Here is a 16,840-nt window from a genome sequence, read left to right on the forward strand (position 1 = left end):
GGTGCCAGCAGTTGGGGCAAGGTTGTTTGGCAGCCGATATCCACCAGCTTCCTCCCTGCACACTCCTCTGTCGTGCTGTTTGTCATCGCGGCTGCGTCTCGTGTAGGAGGTGGGGCTATCTGGCAAGCGGAACTAACCAATACCGCTGCCGTTTCGCTCCAACCGCCCCATTTCATATACGGCACAGGCGTCACTTACCTGTACTGCCGAATTTTGCAGGCTGGGTAATCCAGCATTGCGTTGCTTCAGCCAAGTCAGAATGGCTCCTAACAGGGTGCCGACCTTCTTCTCCAGCGTATCCTGTAGCAATCTGAAGACCTGGAATAAGATCTGTATGAGATGGAGGATGTCCTCCAGGTCCCGTACAGCCGACAATAAATCACTTTCGTCGGCCGGCAGTGGACTCGGACTCACCTCGTCCTCCCCCTGCCGACCGCGAGCCATCGAGGTCCTGCGCGCTTCCCCGCAGGCTCCTTTGGGAGATCTCCAGGAGTGGAAGTTCGCTGTCCCTGCCTCTTCTCTTTTGTCAGCGGGGTGCCGACACACATCCCCCACCCCCTTACCTGCATCTGGGAGGTGTCCCTGCTCCTCCGCAAGGAACACCGCGCCATGGAGATCGTCTGGCCTTTCTTCCTCCGAGGGATGTCCGAGGCCGAATAAAAGACCCCGGTCTTCCCCGTGAACCCCACAGGCACAACACAGTCCAAAGTAACACAAAAACACACTCCTCTCTGGCACCATCATTCCTCCCGTCAGGCTTCGTCCTCCTCCTCCCGACTCTGGCCATTGAGTGGTGGTTGCTCACCCCTTTTATAGCCCACTCGGAAGTGCTCCAGGTGCTTGATCATCTGTTTCCGCTTGCACTTCCGGGTGGGGCTGAAGACTTGTCCAGCTGGGCTCAGGGACCCATGCAGCGCCCCCTGGCGGCCACCCCAGATCCCAATAGGGCTATGGAGAACTCCATCTCCCATGGAGTTCTGTGGGAAGCTGAGGCACCACCGTCTGGGGGCGGGAGGCTAACACCAAGCGTCCCGGGGGAGGTATTGAGCAGCCCATGGTTGCTCCCCCAGAACATATGACCGTCCGCCACAATACATACATATATATATATATATATATACACACATACAGTTAGGTCCATAAATATTTGGACAGAGACAACTTTTTTCTAATTTTGGTTCTGTACATTACCACAATGAATTTTAAATGAAACAACTCAGATGCAGTTGAAGTGCAGACTTTCAGCTTTAATTCAGTGGGGTGAACAAAACGATTGCATAAAAATGTGAGGCAACTAAAGCATTTTTGGAACACAATCCTTTCATTTCAGGGGCTCAAAAGTAATTGGACAAATTAAATAACTGGAAATCAAATGTTCATTTTTAATACTTTGTTGAAAACCCTTTGCTGGCAAAGACAGTCTGAAGTCTTGAACTCCTGGACATCACCAGATGCTGGGTTTCCTCCTTTTTAATGCTCTGCCAGGCCTTTACTGCAGCGGCTTTCAGTTGCTGTTTGTTTGTGGGCCTTTCTGTCTGAAGTTTAGTCTTCAACAAGTGAAATGCCTGCTCAATTGGGTTAAGATCAGGTGACTGACTTGGCCATTCAAGAATTTTCCACTTCTTTGCTTTAATAAACTCCTGGGTTGCTTTGGCTGTATGTTTTGGGTCATTGTCCATCTGTATCATGAAACGCCGCCCAATCAATTTGACTGCATTTAGCTGGATTTGAGCAGACAGTATGTCTCTGAACGCCGCAGAATTCATTTGGCTGCTTCTGTCCTGTGTCACATCATCAATAAACACTAGTGTCCCAGTGCCACTGGCAGCCATGCACGCCCAAGCCATCACACTGCCTCCACCGTGTTTTACAGATGATGTGGTATGCTTTGGATAATGAGCTGTTCCACGCCTTCTCCATCCTTTTTTCTTGCCATCATTCTGGTAGAGGTTGACCTTGGTTTCATCTGTCCAAAGAATGTTTTTCCAGAACTGTGCTGGCTTTTTTATATATTCTTTAGTAAAGTCCAATCTAGCCTTTCTATTCTTGAGGCTTATGAGTGGCTTGCACCTTGCAGTGCACCATCTGTATTTACTTTCATGCAGTCTTCTCTTTATGGTAGACTTGGATATCGATACGCCTACCTCCTGGAGAGTGTTGTTCACTTGGTTGGCTGTTGTGAAGGGGTTTCTCTTCACCATGGAAATGATTCTGCGATCATCCACCACTGTTGTCTTCCGAGGACGTCCAGGTCTTTTTGTGTTGCTGAGTTCACCAGTGCTTGCTTTCTTTCTCAGGATGTACCAAACTGTAGATTTTGCCACTCGTAATAATGTAGCAATTTCTCAGATGGGTTTTTTCTATTTTCGCAGCTTAAGGATGGCTTCTTTCACCTGCATGGAGAGCTCCTTTGACCGCATGTTGTCTGTTCACAGCAAAATCTTCCACATGCAAGCACCACACCTCAAATCAACTCCAGGCCTTTTATCTGCTTAATTGATAATAACATAACGACGGACTTGCCCACACCTGCCCATGAAATAGCCTTTGAGTCAATTGTCCAATTACTTTTGAGCCCCTGAAATGAAGGGATTGTGTTCAAAAAATGCTTTAGTTGCCTCACATTTTTATGCAATCGTTTTGTTCACCCCACTGAATTAAAGCTGAAAGTCTGCACTTCAACTGCATCTGAGTTGTTTCATTTCAAATTCATTGTGGTAATGAACAGAACCAAAATTAGAAAAAATATGTCTCTGTCCAAATATTTATGGACCTACCTGTACATACATATACACATACATACTTATTTATATATATTTATTACTTTATTAGGTACACCTGTTTAACTACTTCTAAACGCAAATATCTAATCAGCTAATCACATAGCAGTAACTCATTGCATTTCAGCCTGTAGACATTGTCAAGATAACCTGCTGAAGTTCAAACTGAACATTAGAATGGTGAAGAAAGGTGACTGAAGTGATTCTGAACGTGGCATTGTGGTTGTTGGTGCCAGATGAGCTGCTCTGAGTATTTCAGATACTGCTGATCTGCTGGTATTTTCACACACAATCATCTCTAGAGTTTACAGAGAATGGTCCAAAAAAAGAGAAAACATCCAGTGAGCGGCAGTTCTCTGGATGAAAAAGTCTCATTGATGTCAGAGGTCAGAGGATAATGGCCAGACTGGTTTGAGCTGATAGAAAAGCAACTGTGACTCAAATAAAACTTGTTACAGCCGAGGTGTGGAGAAGAATATCTCTGAATGCACAACACGTTGAACCTTGAAGCAGGTGGGCTACAGAAGCAGGACACCACACCGGCTGCCACTCCTGTCAGCTAAGAACAGGCTACTGAGGCGACAATTCACACGGGATCACCAAAATTGGACAATAGAAGATTGGAAAAACGTTGCCTGGACTGATGAGTGTCAATTTCTGCTGTGACATTTTGATGATTGGGTCAGAATTTGGCATCAACAACATGACAGCATGGATCCATCCTGCCTTGTGTTAACAGTTCAGGCTGCTGGTGGTGGTGTGATGGTGTGGGGGATATTTTCTTGGCACACTTTTGGTCCCTTAGTACTAACTGAGTATTATTTAAATGCCACAGCCTACCTGAGTATTGTCACTGACCATTGTCACTGATCATTTCCATCCTTTATGACCTTCGTCATCATCTTCTGATGGCAAATTCCAGCAGGATAACGCGCCTTGTCACAAAGCTCAGATCATCTCCAAATGGTTTCTTGAAGATGATGATGAGTTCACTGGACTCAAATGGTCTCCCCAGTCACCAAATCTCAATCCAGTAGAGCACCTTTGAGATGTGGAGGAACGAGAGATTTGCATCGTGGATGTGCAGCCGACAAATCTGCAGCAACTGTGTGTTGCTATCTGGTCAATATGGACCAAAATCACTGAGGAGTGTTTCCAGCACCTTGTTGAATCTACGGCACGGAGAATTACAGCAGTTCTGAAGGCTAAAGGGGGTCCAACTGGAGTGTGTGTGCTTATATATATATACACATCCATCCATCCATCCATTTTCCAACCCGCTGAATCCGAACACAGGGTCACGGGGGTCTGCTGGAGCCAATCCCAGCCAACACAGGGCACAAGGCAGGAAACAATCCTGGGCAGGGCGCCAACCCACCGCAGGACACACACAAACACACCCACACACCAACCACACACTAGGGCCAATTTAGAATCGCCAATCCACCTAACCTGCATGTCTTTGGAATGTGGGAGGAAACCGGAGCACCCGGAGGAAACCCACGCAGACACGGGGAGAACATGCAAACTCCACGCAGGGAGGACCCGGGAATCGAACCCAGGTCCCCAGATCTCCCAACTGCGAGGCAGCAGCGCTACCCACTGCGCCACCGTGCCGCCCTATATATACACATATACAAATTATATATAATATATATATATACACACATATACAAACATACATACATTATACATTATATATATATATATATATATATATATATATATATATACACACACATATACAAACATACATACATTATACATTATATATATATATATATATATACACACACACACATATATACAAACATACATACATTATACATTATATATATATACTCATATACAAACATACATACATTATACAGTACATTATATATATATATACACATATACAAACATACATACATTATACATTATATATATATATATATATATATATATATATATATATATATACACATATACAAACATACATACATTATACATTTTATTTATATATATATATATATATATATATATATATATATATATATATATATATATATATATATATATATATATATATATACACACACATATACAAACATACATTATATATATATACAGACATATACAAACATACATACATTATACAGTACATTATATATATATATATATATATATATATATATATATATATATATATATATATATACACACACACATATACAAACATACACACATTATATATATATATATATATCTCATATATACTGTATGTATATAAATATATATATATATACAGTAAACACATATACACTGGGATTAATAAAGTATCTATCTATCTATCTATCTATCTATCTATCTATCTACACACACACACACACAGTATATGTTGTATTTATTTTTATATACAGTATTAGGAGATGGTGAAAGCGCCCCACATACACAGAATACCCGAAACGCTGAAAAGGCAATTTGTTCAAATTTAGTTTGCTGAAAAAGTGAACAAACAAAAGGTCCTCAGGCTGTTCTCTTAAACCCCCCAGGAGGTCAGCTGCACTCCATAGCACTTACACTAATAATAAAACCCCCTCGGCCCCTAAATTTGCACCCCCCTCCACCATTGAAGGGTATCTGACCTTTCACCCAGGTCTGTCACATAAAGACCGCCGTCCCTGCTATCACAATAAACATTTCCACTTTCCCTCACAGACAAAAGCGTTTCTACATGGGGGTTGGTCCCAGCTCTCCACAGGGGGTCTAATTGGCCCCCTTTAAAATCACACTTTACTAGGGATGGCCATCGCTACACGTGGGCCAGTGAGTCACTTGTCTTCCAGTCTTCTGGTATGAAGTTGGACTCCTACAGCATTCTTCAGAAGAAGCTCATTTCATGGTTTTAAAGACGTTTAATCGATAAAATGGCAACAAACGTCGAAATGTGGGACGGCAGGCCCTTTTGTTAACAACAGAACTCGCCTCAGTCATCCTCAGCCAGGGACACATGAGGGGCCCACGCTGCACTTAAGCTTCTTCTGTTTATGATCGTCTGATTGTTTCATTACACCGAATTCTGAGTTATTGCCACTATACTAAATCTGTATAGCGCCTTTCATTATGGTACTAGCATAAACCAGCTGATTTTAACACTACAGGATGAAACAAATCAATTTAAAATGAAAGAAAGGAGCCGTAAAAACTATGAAAACACATTGAAAGGAACAATAAAAGACTAATAAATCAAAACAGGCAGAATCACAAAATGTAGAAATGGGTACAGAACTTTATCAAAGTAGCTATAAACAGTAAGAATTGATTCAAAATTCTCAGGTAAAGTTAACTGTTATTGTATACAAACACTATAAAAAAATGGAATAAAAAGTAAAAACTGTTTTGATTAAAACAGCAACAAAAACACACACCACACAACACCATACCGTCTTCTAACAGGGTCCACGTCCCGGTGCTCCCTACGTGGAGTCTGCATGTTCTCCCTGTGTCTTTGTGGGTTTCCCATCACAGTCCAAAGACATGCAGTTTAGGTGGTCTGGCACTGCTAAGCTGTCCCCTGTGTCTGTGTGGGGTGTGTGTGTGTTTGCCCTGCAATGAACTGGCACCCCGTCCAGGTTTTTGTTTCTGCCTTGTGCCCGATGCTAGCTGGGATGGGCTCCAGCTCCCCCCAGTGACCCCAGTCTGGATTAAATAAGTTAGAAAATGACTCGACCATTTTCTACGCCCACTCAGTCCTGAGCAGGGTCACGAGGGGTTCTGGGGACAATAGCTGGTGTTGCTGTTGGAAGAGGTGTTGGCAAGGCCAGCAGGTGGCACTTATCCTGTGGTCCGAATGTGGATCCCAATGCCACCAGTGCAGAGACTGGGACACTGTGCTGTAGAAATGGTGCCGTCCTTCAGATGGTCTGGACTCTTTGTGGTCATAAAAGACCCCTGGGCATCCTTTGTAAAGAGTAGGGTGTATCCCGATGTCTGGGCTAAGGTGCCCACCATGGCCTAATCATCCCCAGTCTCTGATTGGCTTGCTCTCTCACACCACTTCACCACCTAACAAGTCATGTGTGGTCAGCGTAGGGGTATAAACATGGCTGCCGTCACATCATCCAGGTGAGAGGTACACAATAGTGGTGGCTGAAGTGGCTCCCCATTCACTGAAGCCCTTTGAGTAGTGAGAAAAGAGCTACATAAATGTCAAGAATTCTTATTAGTAATGAGAAAGGAGATGCCGAACTCATTTTGAGTGGATTATAATGTTGTAATGGTCTTTTAAATGTAAATGCCTAATGGTTAATTTATGCTGAACTGATTATTGTGGCCAAAAAGGTGACCAGAGCTGTCAGGCTAACCACATTGGCCATCTTGCTCTGAGAAGAGGACTACTTATGCTTTGTTTTGTGCGTTGTATTTTTTTGCACGGGGTCTCTCTTTGAATCACCCTTCCCAAGATTTTTTCTTGCAAGCTTTTTGTCTTGTCTTCTTAGGAAGTCCAGGCTTGTCGGGGGGCACTGAAGCACCCATTGTTGGGTGATTTGGGGCTATAAAAGAGAGATACTGGGCAGATAATGGAATAGACTGGCTCCCTCTGCAGGACTCTGTTGTCGTTGTTCTTGCTATGCACATATTCTAAAATACACCTTTGACCAACGTGGTATCAGCAGGGCTTTACATATAATACAATAATAAACAAAGGAGATCAAAGACAAAAAAATAAATATCTTATAAATTATTCATCCAGCTCAAACTTTATATAGTGCCTCTTGCACAGTGCAAAGCGCCTGTCTCTTTATCTTCTGGGAAGCGCGTTTTCCATCAAGTGTTTGGAATCCCAAGGCTTACTCGTGAAAAGCACTTTGGGGGGTGGCACAAGAACTCCCCTTTCATTTCTTTCTCCTTCAGTTTCAAACACAGCAGTTTACTTAACGTCTCGCTCACTGGCATGTCGGAGGAGAGGCTTTAAAGTCGCCCTGCAGAGTAAAGCCATTTGTGATGTGTGTGTGTGGAGATCAGAGAGATGGCACTTGGCTCACCGGTGAAATTCCATCCCTGGATTGGTTTATCAGGACCTCCCCTGTCCTCCTGTCTGATGTCCATTTGCGGTTTCATTTCCACTCCCTTACGTTACCAGACAGCTCTCGGATCTTCTTCCCATCTGGAACTCATTTTGCTCGCCTCTTAAAGCCCCACCCCGGTGACCTGCTGAACTGTGTTTATCCCGTCACAGATTCTCTGCTGGTTATTGTTCAGCGGCTGGAGCACTGTATTGTTTTAAAAAGTAAAGCCTCTGCCCATGGTGCATGCCCCCCGACCCCCCACACCTCTTGATGACAGACCCTCTCCCACCTCATCATTAGACTGCCAAGTCTCAGCTCTGCAGTCTGCAAAATCAGCTCTCTGGGCAGACATCCGAGTAGACTGGCGCCCTCTGCAGGACTCATTTCGTCCTTGCGCCTGATAATACTGATCCTGCCTTGAGAAAAGACTTGTAGGACACTTTCCTTTAACTGATGATGTACAGTCATGGAAAAAGTAGGAATACCCCAAGATTGGACATGTCAAGATTTGACCTTTTGTTAAACTGAATTTTAGAGAACTTTGGGGCTCAGTGCAGAAAGAATTGCTTAACATCAGCAAAACCAGTGGACTGGTGCCTCTACACCCAGTCACCATTACAGGAGATGGTGCACTGGTTCAGGTACTTGGGGGTCCAAATTAGTGACAGATTGGACTGGCCTTGCAACAAAGTGCAACTACGAAAGGAAGAGCAGAGAAGGCTTACTCTTTTCTAAGGAGACAGTGCTCCATTAATATGGGAGGCGACACCCTTCATATCTGCTACAACTCTGCGATGGCCATTGGGGTTTTCTATGCTGTGGTGTACAGTGCTGGTAACATCACGTTGAGAGAGGACCACCAAATCAACAAGCTAATTAAAAGAGCAGACTCAGTTATGGGACACACTCTGGACCCTCCAGAGGTCATAGTGGAGGACAAATCTTAGAGCCATTATGAGCAACGCTGCACATTCTCTCTGTGACACACAAACCCTGAGGACTTTCAGACAAAAAACCATTCAGCAGAAGTGCATTGAGACAGTCAAAGGGGGCTCCTTTATACCAACAGCAACACGCCTGCATAGTGCCTTACTAGGACTGGGACTGCCAAGATGGGGTTTTTTCCTTTCCAGTTTTCTTTCTTTTTTAGTCATTCTGGTGTTTACTGCATTTGACAGAGTTTTCTTTGTTGTTTTCTTTATTTATTCATCAAGCTTGTGTAAAAAGCCAAATTTCCCCCAGGGGACAAATTTAGTGCCTTCCATCCATCTATCTGTCTATCTCTCTGTTATATAGTGCCTTTCATATCTATCTATCTATTATATAGTGCCTTCATATATATATTACTGCGGTGGGTTGGCACCCTGCCCAGGATTGGTTCCTGCCTTGTGCCCTGTGTTGGCTGGGATTGGCTCCAGCAGACCCCCGTGACCCTGTGTTCGGATTCAGCGGGTTGGAAAATGGATGGATGGATGGATATATATATTAATTATATAGTGCCATCATATCTATCTATCATTTATCTATCATATAGTACTGTTCATATCTATTTATTATATAGTGCCATTCATACCTATCTATCTATTATATAGTTCCTTCATATATATATATATATATATATATATATATTATATAGTGCCTTCATATATACAGTATATCTATTATATAGTGCCGTCATATTTATCTATCTATTGTATAGTGCCGTCATATCTATCTATCTATCATATAGTGCCTACATATCTACCTATCGCTCAATTATATAGTGCCTTCATATCTCTCTATTATATAGTGCCTTAATATCTATCTATTATTTAGTGCCTTCATATATATATGTATATATATATATATATATATACTGTATATATATTATATAGTGCCTTTATTTATCTATCTATCTATCTATCTATCTATCTACTGTATTATACAGTGCCTTTCATATCTATCTATCTATCTATCTATCTATCATTATGCTTGCGCAACTGAGGACCTCCTCACAGATATAATCTATCTAATAAAATATGAACACTTGCAAGACTTGAACACTTTATATAAGCCCTGCAAGTAATCTTGAAAGCAGTATTTGTATTTTATCTGTAAACTTGTTACAGCACTTTGAACCTGCACTCAGTGAAGGGAGCTATACAAAATTAAAAACGGAATAATCATGCAGTAGAACTGTGGAAGGCATTTTTTCTGAAAACAATGCCTTTTTTAAAAAAAAAAAAAAAAAGTTGAAATGCTTTTGTTTTAATGTGTAGACTGATTTCCCCATAGACCCCCATACTAATCCACAAGAACACACAATTTCCATTTGCAAATGAATAAATACCATGGTAGTGAAATAATAACGTTGACTTCAAACACACTGATGGTTTTCTTTAAATGTTGTGTGACCCCACAAGAACTTTCATGATAAAATTGCTACTCCTTCAGTTTCTTGCTCTACACTTCTTTCCACGTCTTTGTGGGGTCGATGTGCCTGACCAACCTTGCCTGTTCAGCTCAGCCCTGCACCTTCTCCTCCTCAGTCAGTCCCTTTTCCTTCAGATCTTCTTTTGCTTTATCGATCCACCTCTGCATTGGCCTCCCTCACTTTCTCTTCCTGTACACTTCCACTTTTTTGCCCATAACTTCATTGTCTCTTCATACCATGTCAGCCTACTCTCCTGTACTTTCTAAGACGTCTCTCCCACTTTTGTTGCACCTCTGATTGTCTCATTTTTTATTCTGTCCTTTTGTGTAACTCCACACATTCTCCTCAACATTCTCATTTCTGCCACATCTTCTTCTTCTCTCCTTTACTGCTCGTGTCTCAGCTCTGCACATCTTTGCTGGGCCTGCCACCATCTTACAAACCTGCACTTTAACCTTCACCTCAATTCTTTGATCACATGATACTCCTGATGTCTTCTTCCATCCAAATTGCACTCTATGAATGATCTCTGCATCTAATTTTCAATCTTGGGCTACCACTGATCCTAGATATTGAAATTTATCCACACTTTTCAGCTGCTCTCCCTGCAGTCTAACATCTGAATCCTGGTCACCATTAAACCTCATTGATTCTGACTTTGTCTTCCTATTGGTTTTCAGCCCTCTTACCTTCAAAAGCCCTTCTGCATTCTTCCAACTTCCTCTCCACTCCACATTTCTGCTGCTACACAACATAATGTCATCAGCACAAAGCCTGTATCAGGGGGATTGGTCTTTTATCCCACAACTCAACACATCCATAATCCGATCAAAGCGGACTTCTAGAAGATTCCTGGTGCGGACCTACTGTAGTGGGGTCTCGTCTATTACCCTACACCGCTTTTAGATAGATAGATAGATAGATAGATAGATAGATAGATAGATAGATACTTTATTAATCCCAATGGGAAATTTTAACCCAAGTGTTTATGACCTCATGCATATCCAGGATAATCCTCACACACTTCTCCAGTCCTCCTTTCTCTCTCATGCTTCTCCAGACCTCTTTATGCTTTCCTCCATCATAAACCTTTTCCAAATCAATAAACGCCATATGCAGACCTTTCTGTTTTTCTCAATGCTTCTTTATCAGCTGTCTCAATGCAAAGACTGCATCAGTCGCTCCTCTCTTTGGTGTTCCTCTCCAAACTGCTCCTCCCCTATGGTGGTCTCTTCCCTCAGCCTTCTCTCTATAACCCTTTCCCAAATTTTCATCACGTGCTACATCAGCTTTATCCCTCTATGGTTTCCACAATCCTCAATCCTAAACATCGACCTCCTCCTAATTAATGGGTACAATCCCACTGTTCCTCCACTCCTCTGGTATTCTCTCCTGTTCATAGATATTCCTCATTAGATCCCTCAACACATCTTCTCCCTCTCTTCTCCTAAACTCTTCCACAATTCTGCTGGTATTCCATCCGGTCCTGTTGTTTTTCCATTTCTCATTCTTTTCAGAGCCTCCTGACCTTCGTCCCTCCATATTCTTGGTACTCACCCTTCATGTGGGACTCCATCCCCAAATACTACCCTTGGACTTTCTTTATTCAACAGCTTTTCAGAGTACCCCTACTATCTAATCTTGTTCAAATCCAAACCAGGCCATTTAAAAAGAAATATTCATAAAAACAAGGTGAATGATCCAAGACAAGGATTCATGAAGCTAAACTCGAAATCTTAAAATGAAGGCGGCAGGTCCAACAAACATTAGGCCAAAAAATCCTAAACTACTAACAAGAGGAGCTCCAGCAAAATGGCTGCTGGACATGCAATTCTGGAAATGTTCAAATTAAGCCATTATTCTAGACTCTAATTTTGAAAGCCCCTCCATGAGATGACAAACATGCAGTAACCCAAGAGGAGTATCCTGGGGCAAAACACAGGTGAAAGGAAGGACTAAAGGGGTGGACCCCTACCAATATCTGACAACAGGAGCACCCACATCCTTTGACATCAAGTGCATTGACTCACCAGTGAAGCCCTCGTTGCAGACACAACGATATGTCCCTATGCCATCCTCACACCGGGCACTTTCTTGGTTACATTGATGATTGGCGCAGTCGTCGATGTTGATCTCACAAGTGAGTCCAGCAAATCCTACCAGGCAACTGCAGATGAAGTGGCCATTTGGCTTGAGGACACAGGTGCCCCCGTTGTAGCAGGGATCAGAGAGGCAGGCATTCACACGAAGGTTGCACAGAGGGCCCTCCCAGCCAGAGTCACAAATGCACACAAAGCCCCCAAAGGTGTTATGGCAGCTGGCACCATTATGACAGGGGGAGCTGAGGCACTCGTCGGTTTCCAGCTCACAGTGCTGCCCTTCAAACCCTGTGGATCAAAGCAGATGTAATCGACTTTTAGTGGTGGTCTCTTACTTAGCCAAGCTCTGTTACATTCTCTTTCAGTGAGGTGCTGGATATCTCAAATGTAGCAACTTTTATAAAAAGTACAGAAATATCAATGGAGCTATAAGGAACTCTGCAATGTGGTGGCTATGAAAGTCATTATGGACAACTTTATAAACTGCTCAAAAAATTAAAGGAACACTTTGAAAACACATCAGATCTCAATGGGGAAAAAATCCTGCTGGATATCTCTACTGCTATGGACTGATATGGTGACATGTTAGGAACGAAAGGATGGCACATCGTTTGATGGAAATGAAAATGATCAACCTACAGAGGGCTGAATTGGGGAATGAGGCATGCTCCTAATGATAATGATCTGGACCAGGGCATCAGTGAGCTCCTGGATAGTTGTGTTGTTTGAGGTGCAGCCTGGCGACGTCGGATGGACCGAAACATAATGTCCCACCCAGAGGTGTTCTATTGGACTGAAGTCAGGCGAGTGAACGTGGGGACCAGTCAATGGTATCAATTCTTTCATCCTCATAGAATTGCCTGCATACTCTCGCCACATGAGGCCGGGCATTGTCGTGCACCAGGAGGAACACAGGACCCAGTACACCAGCATATAGGGTCTGACAATGGGTCCAAGGATTTCATCCCAATACCTAATGGCAGTCAAGGTGCCGTTGTCTAGCCTGTAGAGGTCTGTGCGTCCCTTCATGGATATGCCTCCCCAGATATACCATCACTGACCCCCACCAAACCGGTCATTCTGAACGATGTTACAGGCAGCATTACATTCTCCACGGCTTCTCCAGACCCTTTCACGTTTGTCACCACGTGTGCTCAGGGTGAACCTGCTCTCATCTGTGAAAAGCACAGGGCTCCAGTGGTGGACCTGCCAATTCTGGTATTCTATGGCAAATGCCAATCAAGCTCCACGGTGCCGGGCAGTGAGCACAGGGCCCACTAGAGGATGCCAGGTCCTCAGGCCACCCTCATGAAGTCTGTTTCTGATTGTTTGGTCAGAGACATTCACACCAGTGTTCTGCCTGCTGGAGGACATTTTGTAGGCTCTGGCAGTGCTCATCCTGTTCCTCCTTGCCCAAAGGAGTAGATACCGGTCAGTCCTGCTGATGGTTTAAGGACCTTCTATGAGGGGCCCTGTCCAGCTCTCCTAGAGTAACTGCCTGTCTCCTGGAATCTCCTCTATGCCCTTGAGACTGTGCTGGGAGACACAGCAAACCTTCTGGCAATGACAGGCACATATTGATATGCCATCCTGGAGAAGTTGGACTATCTGTGCAACCTCTGTAGGGTCCAGGTATTGCCTCATACTACCAGTAGTGACACTGACTGTAGACAAATGCAAAACGAGTGAAAAAACAGATGAGGAGGGAAAAATGTCAGTGGCCTCCACCTGTTAAACCATCAAAAATATCACACTTGATCATTTACTAATTGAGGAAAATCACCCAGCATTACATATCAGTGAGTGGCAAAAGTATGTGAACCTTTTCTTTATAGTATTTGGTGTGCCCCTCTTGGACAGCAATAACTACAACTAAATGTTTCCGGGACGTCTTGATCAGTCCTGCACATCAGCTTGGTGGAATTTTAACCAATTCCGACATACAGAATTGCCTTAACCCAGGGATGTTGTTGGGTTTTCTCCAATGAACTGCAGGCTTCAGGTACTTAAACGACATTTCGATTGGGTTAATGGCAGGACTATAACTTGGCCATTCCAAAACTTTTATTTTATTCTTCTTCAACCACTCTTTGGAAGAACGACTTGTTATGCTTGGGGTCTTTGTCTTGCTGCATGACCCAATTTCTCTTGAGATGTCCTGAAGTTTTCTTTTAGAATTTGCTGGTATAATTCAGAATTAATTTTCCGGTCCACAATGGCAAGCTGTACTGGCCCAGCCACTGCAAAACAGGCCCAAAGCACAACACTACCGCCACCATGTTTCACAGATGGGATGAGGTTCTCATCCTTCTCCAAACATAACTCTTCTCATTTCAACCAGAAAGTTCTATTTTGGTCTCATCTGTCCGTAAAACCCGACTCCAGTAGCTCTCAGGCTTGTCCACGTGCTATTCAGCAAACTGTGGACAAGAAGAAATTTTTTTTTGAAAAGCAGTGTCTTTCTCTTTGCAGCCCTGCCATGCACACCACTATTGTTCAATGTTCTCCTAATGGTGGACTCATGAACATTAACCAAAGTGAGAGCGGCTTTGAGTTGCTTAGAAGTTACCTTTGGTTCTTTGGTGACAATCACACGCCTCACACCTGGAGTGATCTTTGTTGATCGACCAATCCTGGGGAGAGGAACAATAGTCTTAACTTTCCTCCAATCTGAATGACTGTGGATTGATCAGGTCAAGTCAGGTTGGGGAGCATGCACTGGTACAGCACGTTGGTGCACCCAACACATGGCGAAACAGCTCAGGATCCTGGTTGGCAACGCCCCCCGGCAAACATGTGGTCCAGTCCCACCATCCAGAAATGACCCTCTATCTGCCCCAGCCAGGTGTTACGTGGGCATACCCTTGGCCCGTTCCAGCCACTCAGGTCCTCAACAATACATAAATGAATACATTGATAGATAAATAAGTAAATAAATATATATATATAATATATATACTGTGGCGAGCGGCTGGGGGCAGTACCCAGCCGGGACGCCCGGAAGGACCAGAGGAGGGATTACACCTCTTCCAGACCACGAGGGGGCGATTGCCCTGGTGGCTATGGGGACTGTGGAAAAGCAGCTTGGAAGCTCAACCCTATAGGGGCTCATGGTCACCACCAGGGAGCGCCCAAATGCCTGAGGAGCCCTGGCCTTCAGCACTTCCGCCACACCTGGAAGTGCTGGGGGAAAGAAAACCAGGGACACCCGGAGTGCTTCCGGGTGCACAGCCGGCACTTCTGCCACACCAGGGAGTGCTGGCAGGCGCTCATTGGGAGGCACCTGGAGCACGTCCGGGTGGGGATAAAAGGGGCCGCCTCCCTCCATTAGATGGCTGGAGTCGGGAGGAAGAAAGCAAGAGCCCGGGAGGAGAGGAGTGGAGGCGGACCTGAAAAGAGGCATTAGCGAGAGGCCTGGACTTTCGGGGAGTATTGGGTTGTGTGCGCACTTTATTGTAAATAATATTGTGTAAATAAATGTGTGTGGTGCTTTTAACGACGTCTACCTGTCTGTGTCCAGGTCATACTCCACAAAATAGATAGATAGATAGATAGATAGATAGATAGATAGATAGATAGATAGATAGATAGATAGATAGATAGATGTTGCATAGTTTACTGTCAAATAATGCAAAGAGTACGCGACACGTGTTTCACCCTTATTTGGGCTCATCAGGCATACACACTCTACTGCTCCCCTTGCGGGGATTGAACCTCAGATGTCAGCATCAGAGACGAAGTCCCTTTATGCTGCGCCACGGCATGTAGTTCGTTTATTTGACAGCCTGTAGATCAGAGTAATTACATTCATTGCATTCGTAGTCTGAGTCCCGAGCTGATTGTTTGGGTGGTTACCTACCAGGTAACACATGTGGTTGGTCTGCCATTCTGCAAATATCTGCCACAGGGCCCTCTTCAGTTGTGAGAAGGAGATCATGGAGCAGTAGAGTGTGTACACCTGATGAGCCCAAATGAGGGCGAAACACGTGTCACGTACTCTTTGAATTATTTGACAGTAAGCTATGCGACATTCCATGATCTGCTTCTCACAACTGAAGAGGGCCCCGTGGTGGATGTTTGCCGAATGGCAGACCAACCACATGCGTTACCTGGTAAGTAACCACCCATACAATCAGGTCGGGACTCAGACTACGAATGCAATGAATATTATAAATATTTATACAGTATACAGTACATACACACGCTAAGGTCTGAACAACATCAGAATGATTAAAAAGGAACAAAATTAAAAAAGAAAGAAAATTTCAGCCCCAGTGAGGCATTATGCAAGCATATTACCGTTGGTAAAAAGAAGCCCCTCCGTAGTGTTTCTTGACACACTTCTGCTGAATAATTTGTTGGCTGAAAGTCCTCAGTGTTAGTGTGTCAGAGACAGGATGTGCAGCATTGTTCATTATAACATATTTATCTGGGTATTCAGATTTTTTCTCCCGCATGTCAAAGATGTACTGGTGGGTTTAACTGATGACTGTACTG

The 16,840-nt window shown here is 43.8% G+C and overlaps 1 protein-coding gene across 1 annotated transcript in view; it reads right to left on the reverse strand.

Annotated features, from left to right (window-relative positions):
- Nucleotides 1-16,840, reverse strand: part of LOC114657374 (protein crumbs homolog 2-like) — a 309,325-nt gene that overhangs the window by 208,323 nt on the left and 84,162 nt on the right. Inside the window, exon 4 of the mRNA XM_051931950.1 lies at nt 12,275-12,631. Coding sequence (XP_051787910.1) covers nt 12,275-12,631 — 357 coding nt within the window. The remainder of the gene's footprint in view (nt 1-12,274; nt 12,632-16,840) is intronic.

Source organism: Erpetoichthys calabaricus, chromosome 9 (assembly GCF_900747795.2).
Source record: "Erpetoichthys calabaricus chromosome 9, fErpCal1.3, whole genome shotgun sequence".
Classification (NCBI taxonomy): domain Eukaryota; kingdom Metazoa; phylum Chordata; class Cladistia; order Polypteriformes; family Polypteridae; genus Erpetoichthys; species Erpetoichthys calabaricus.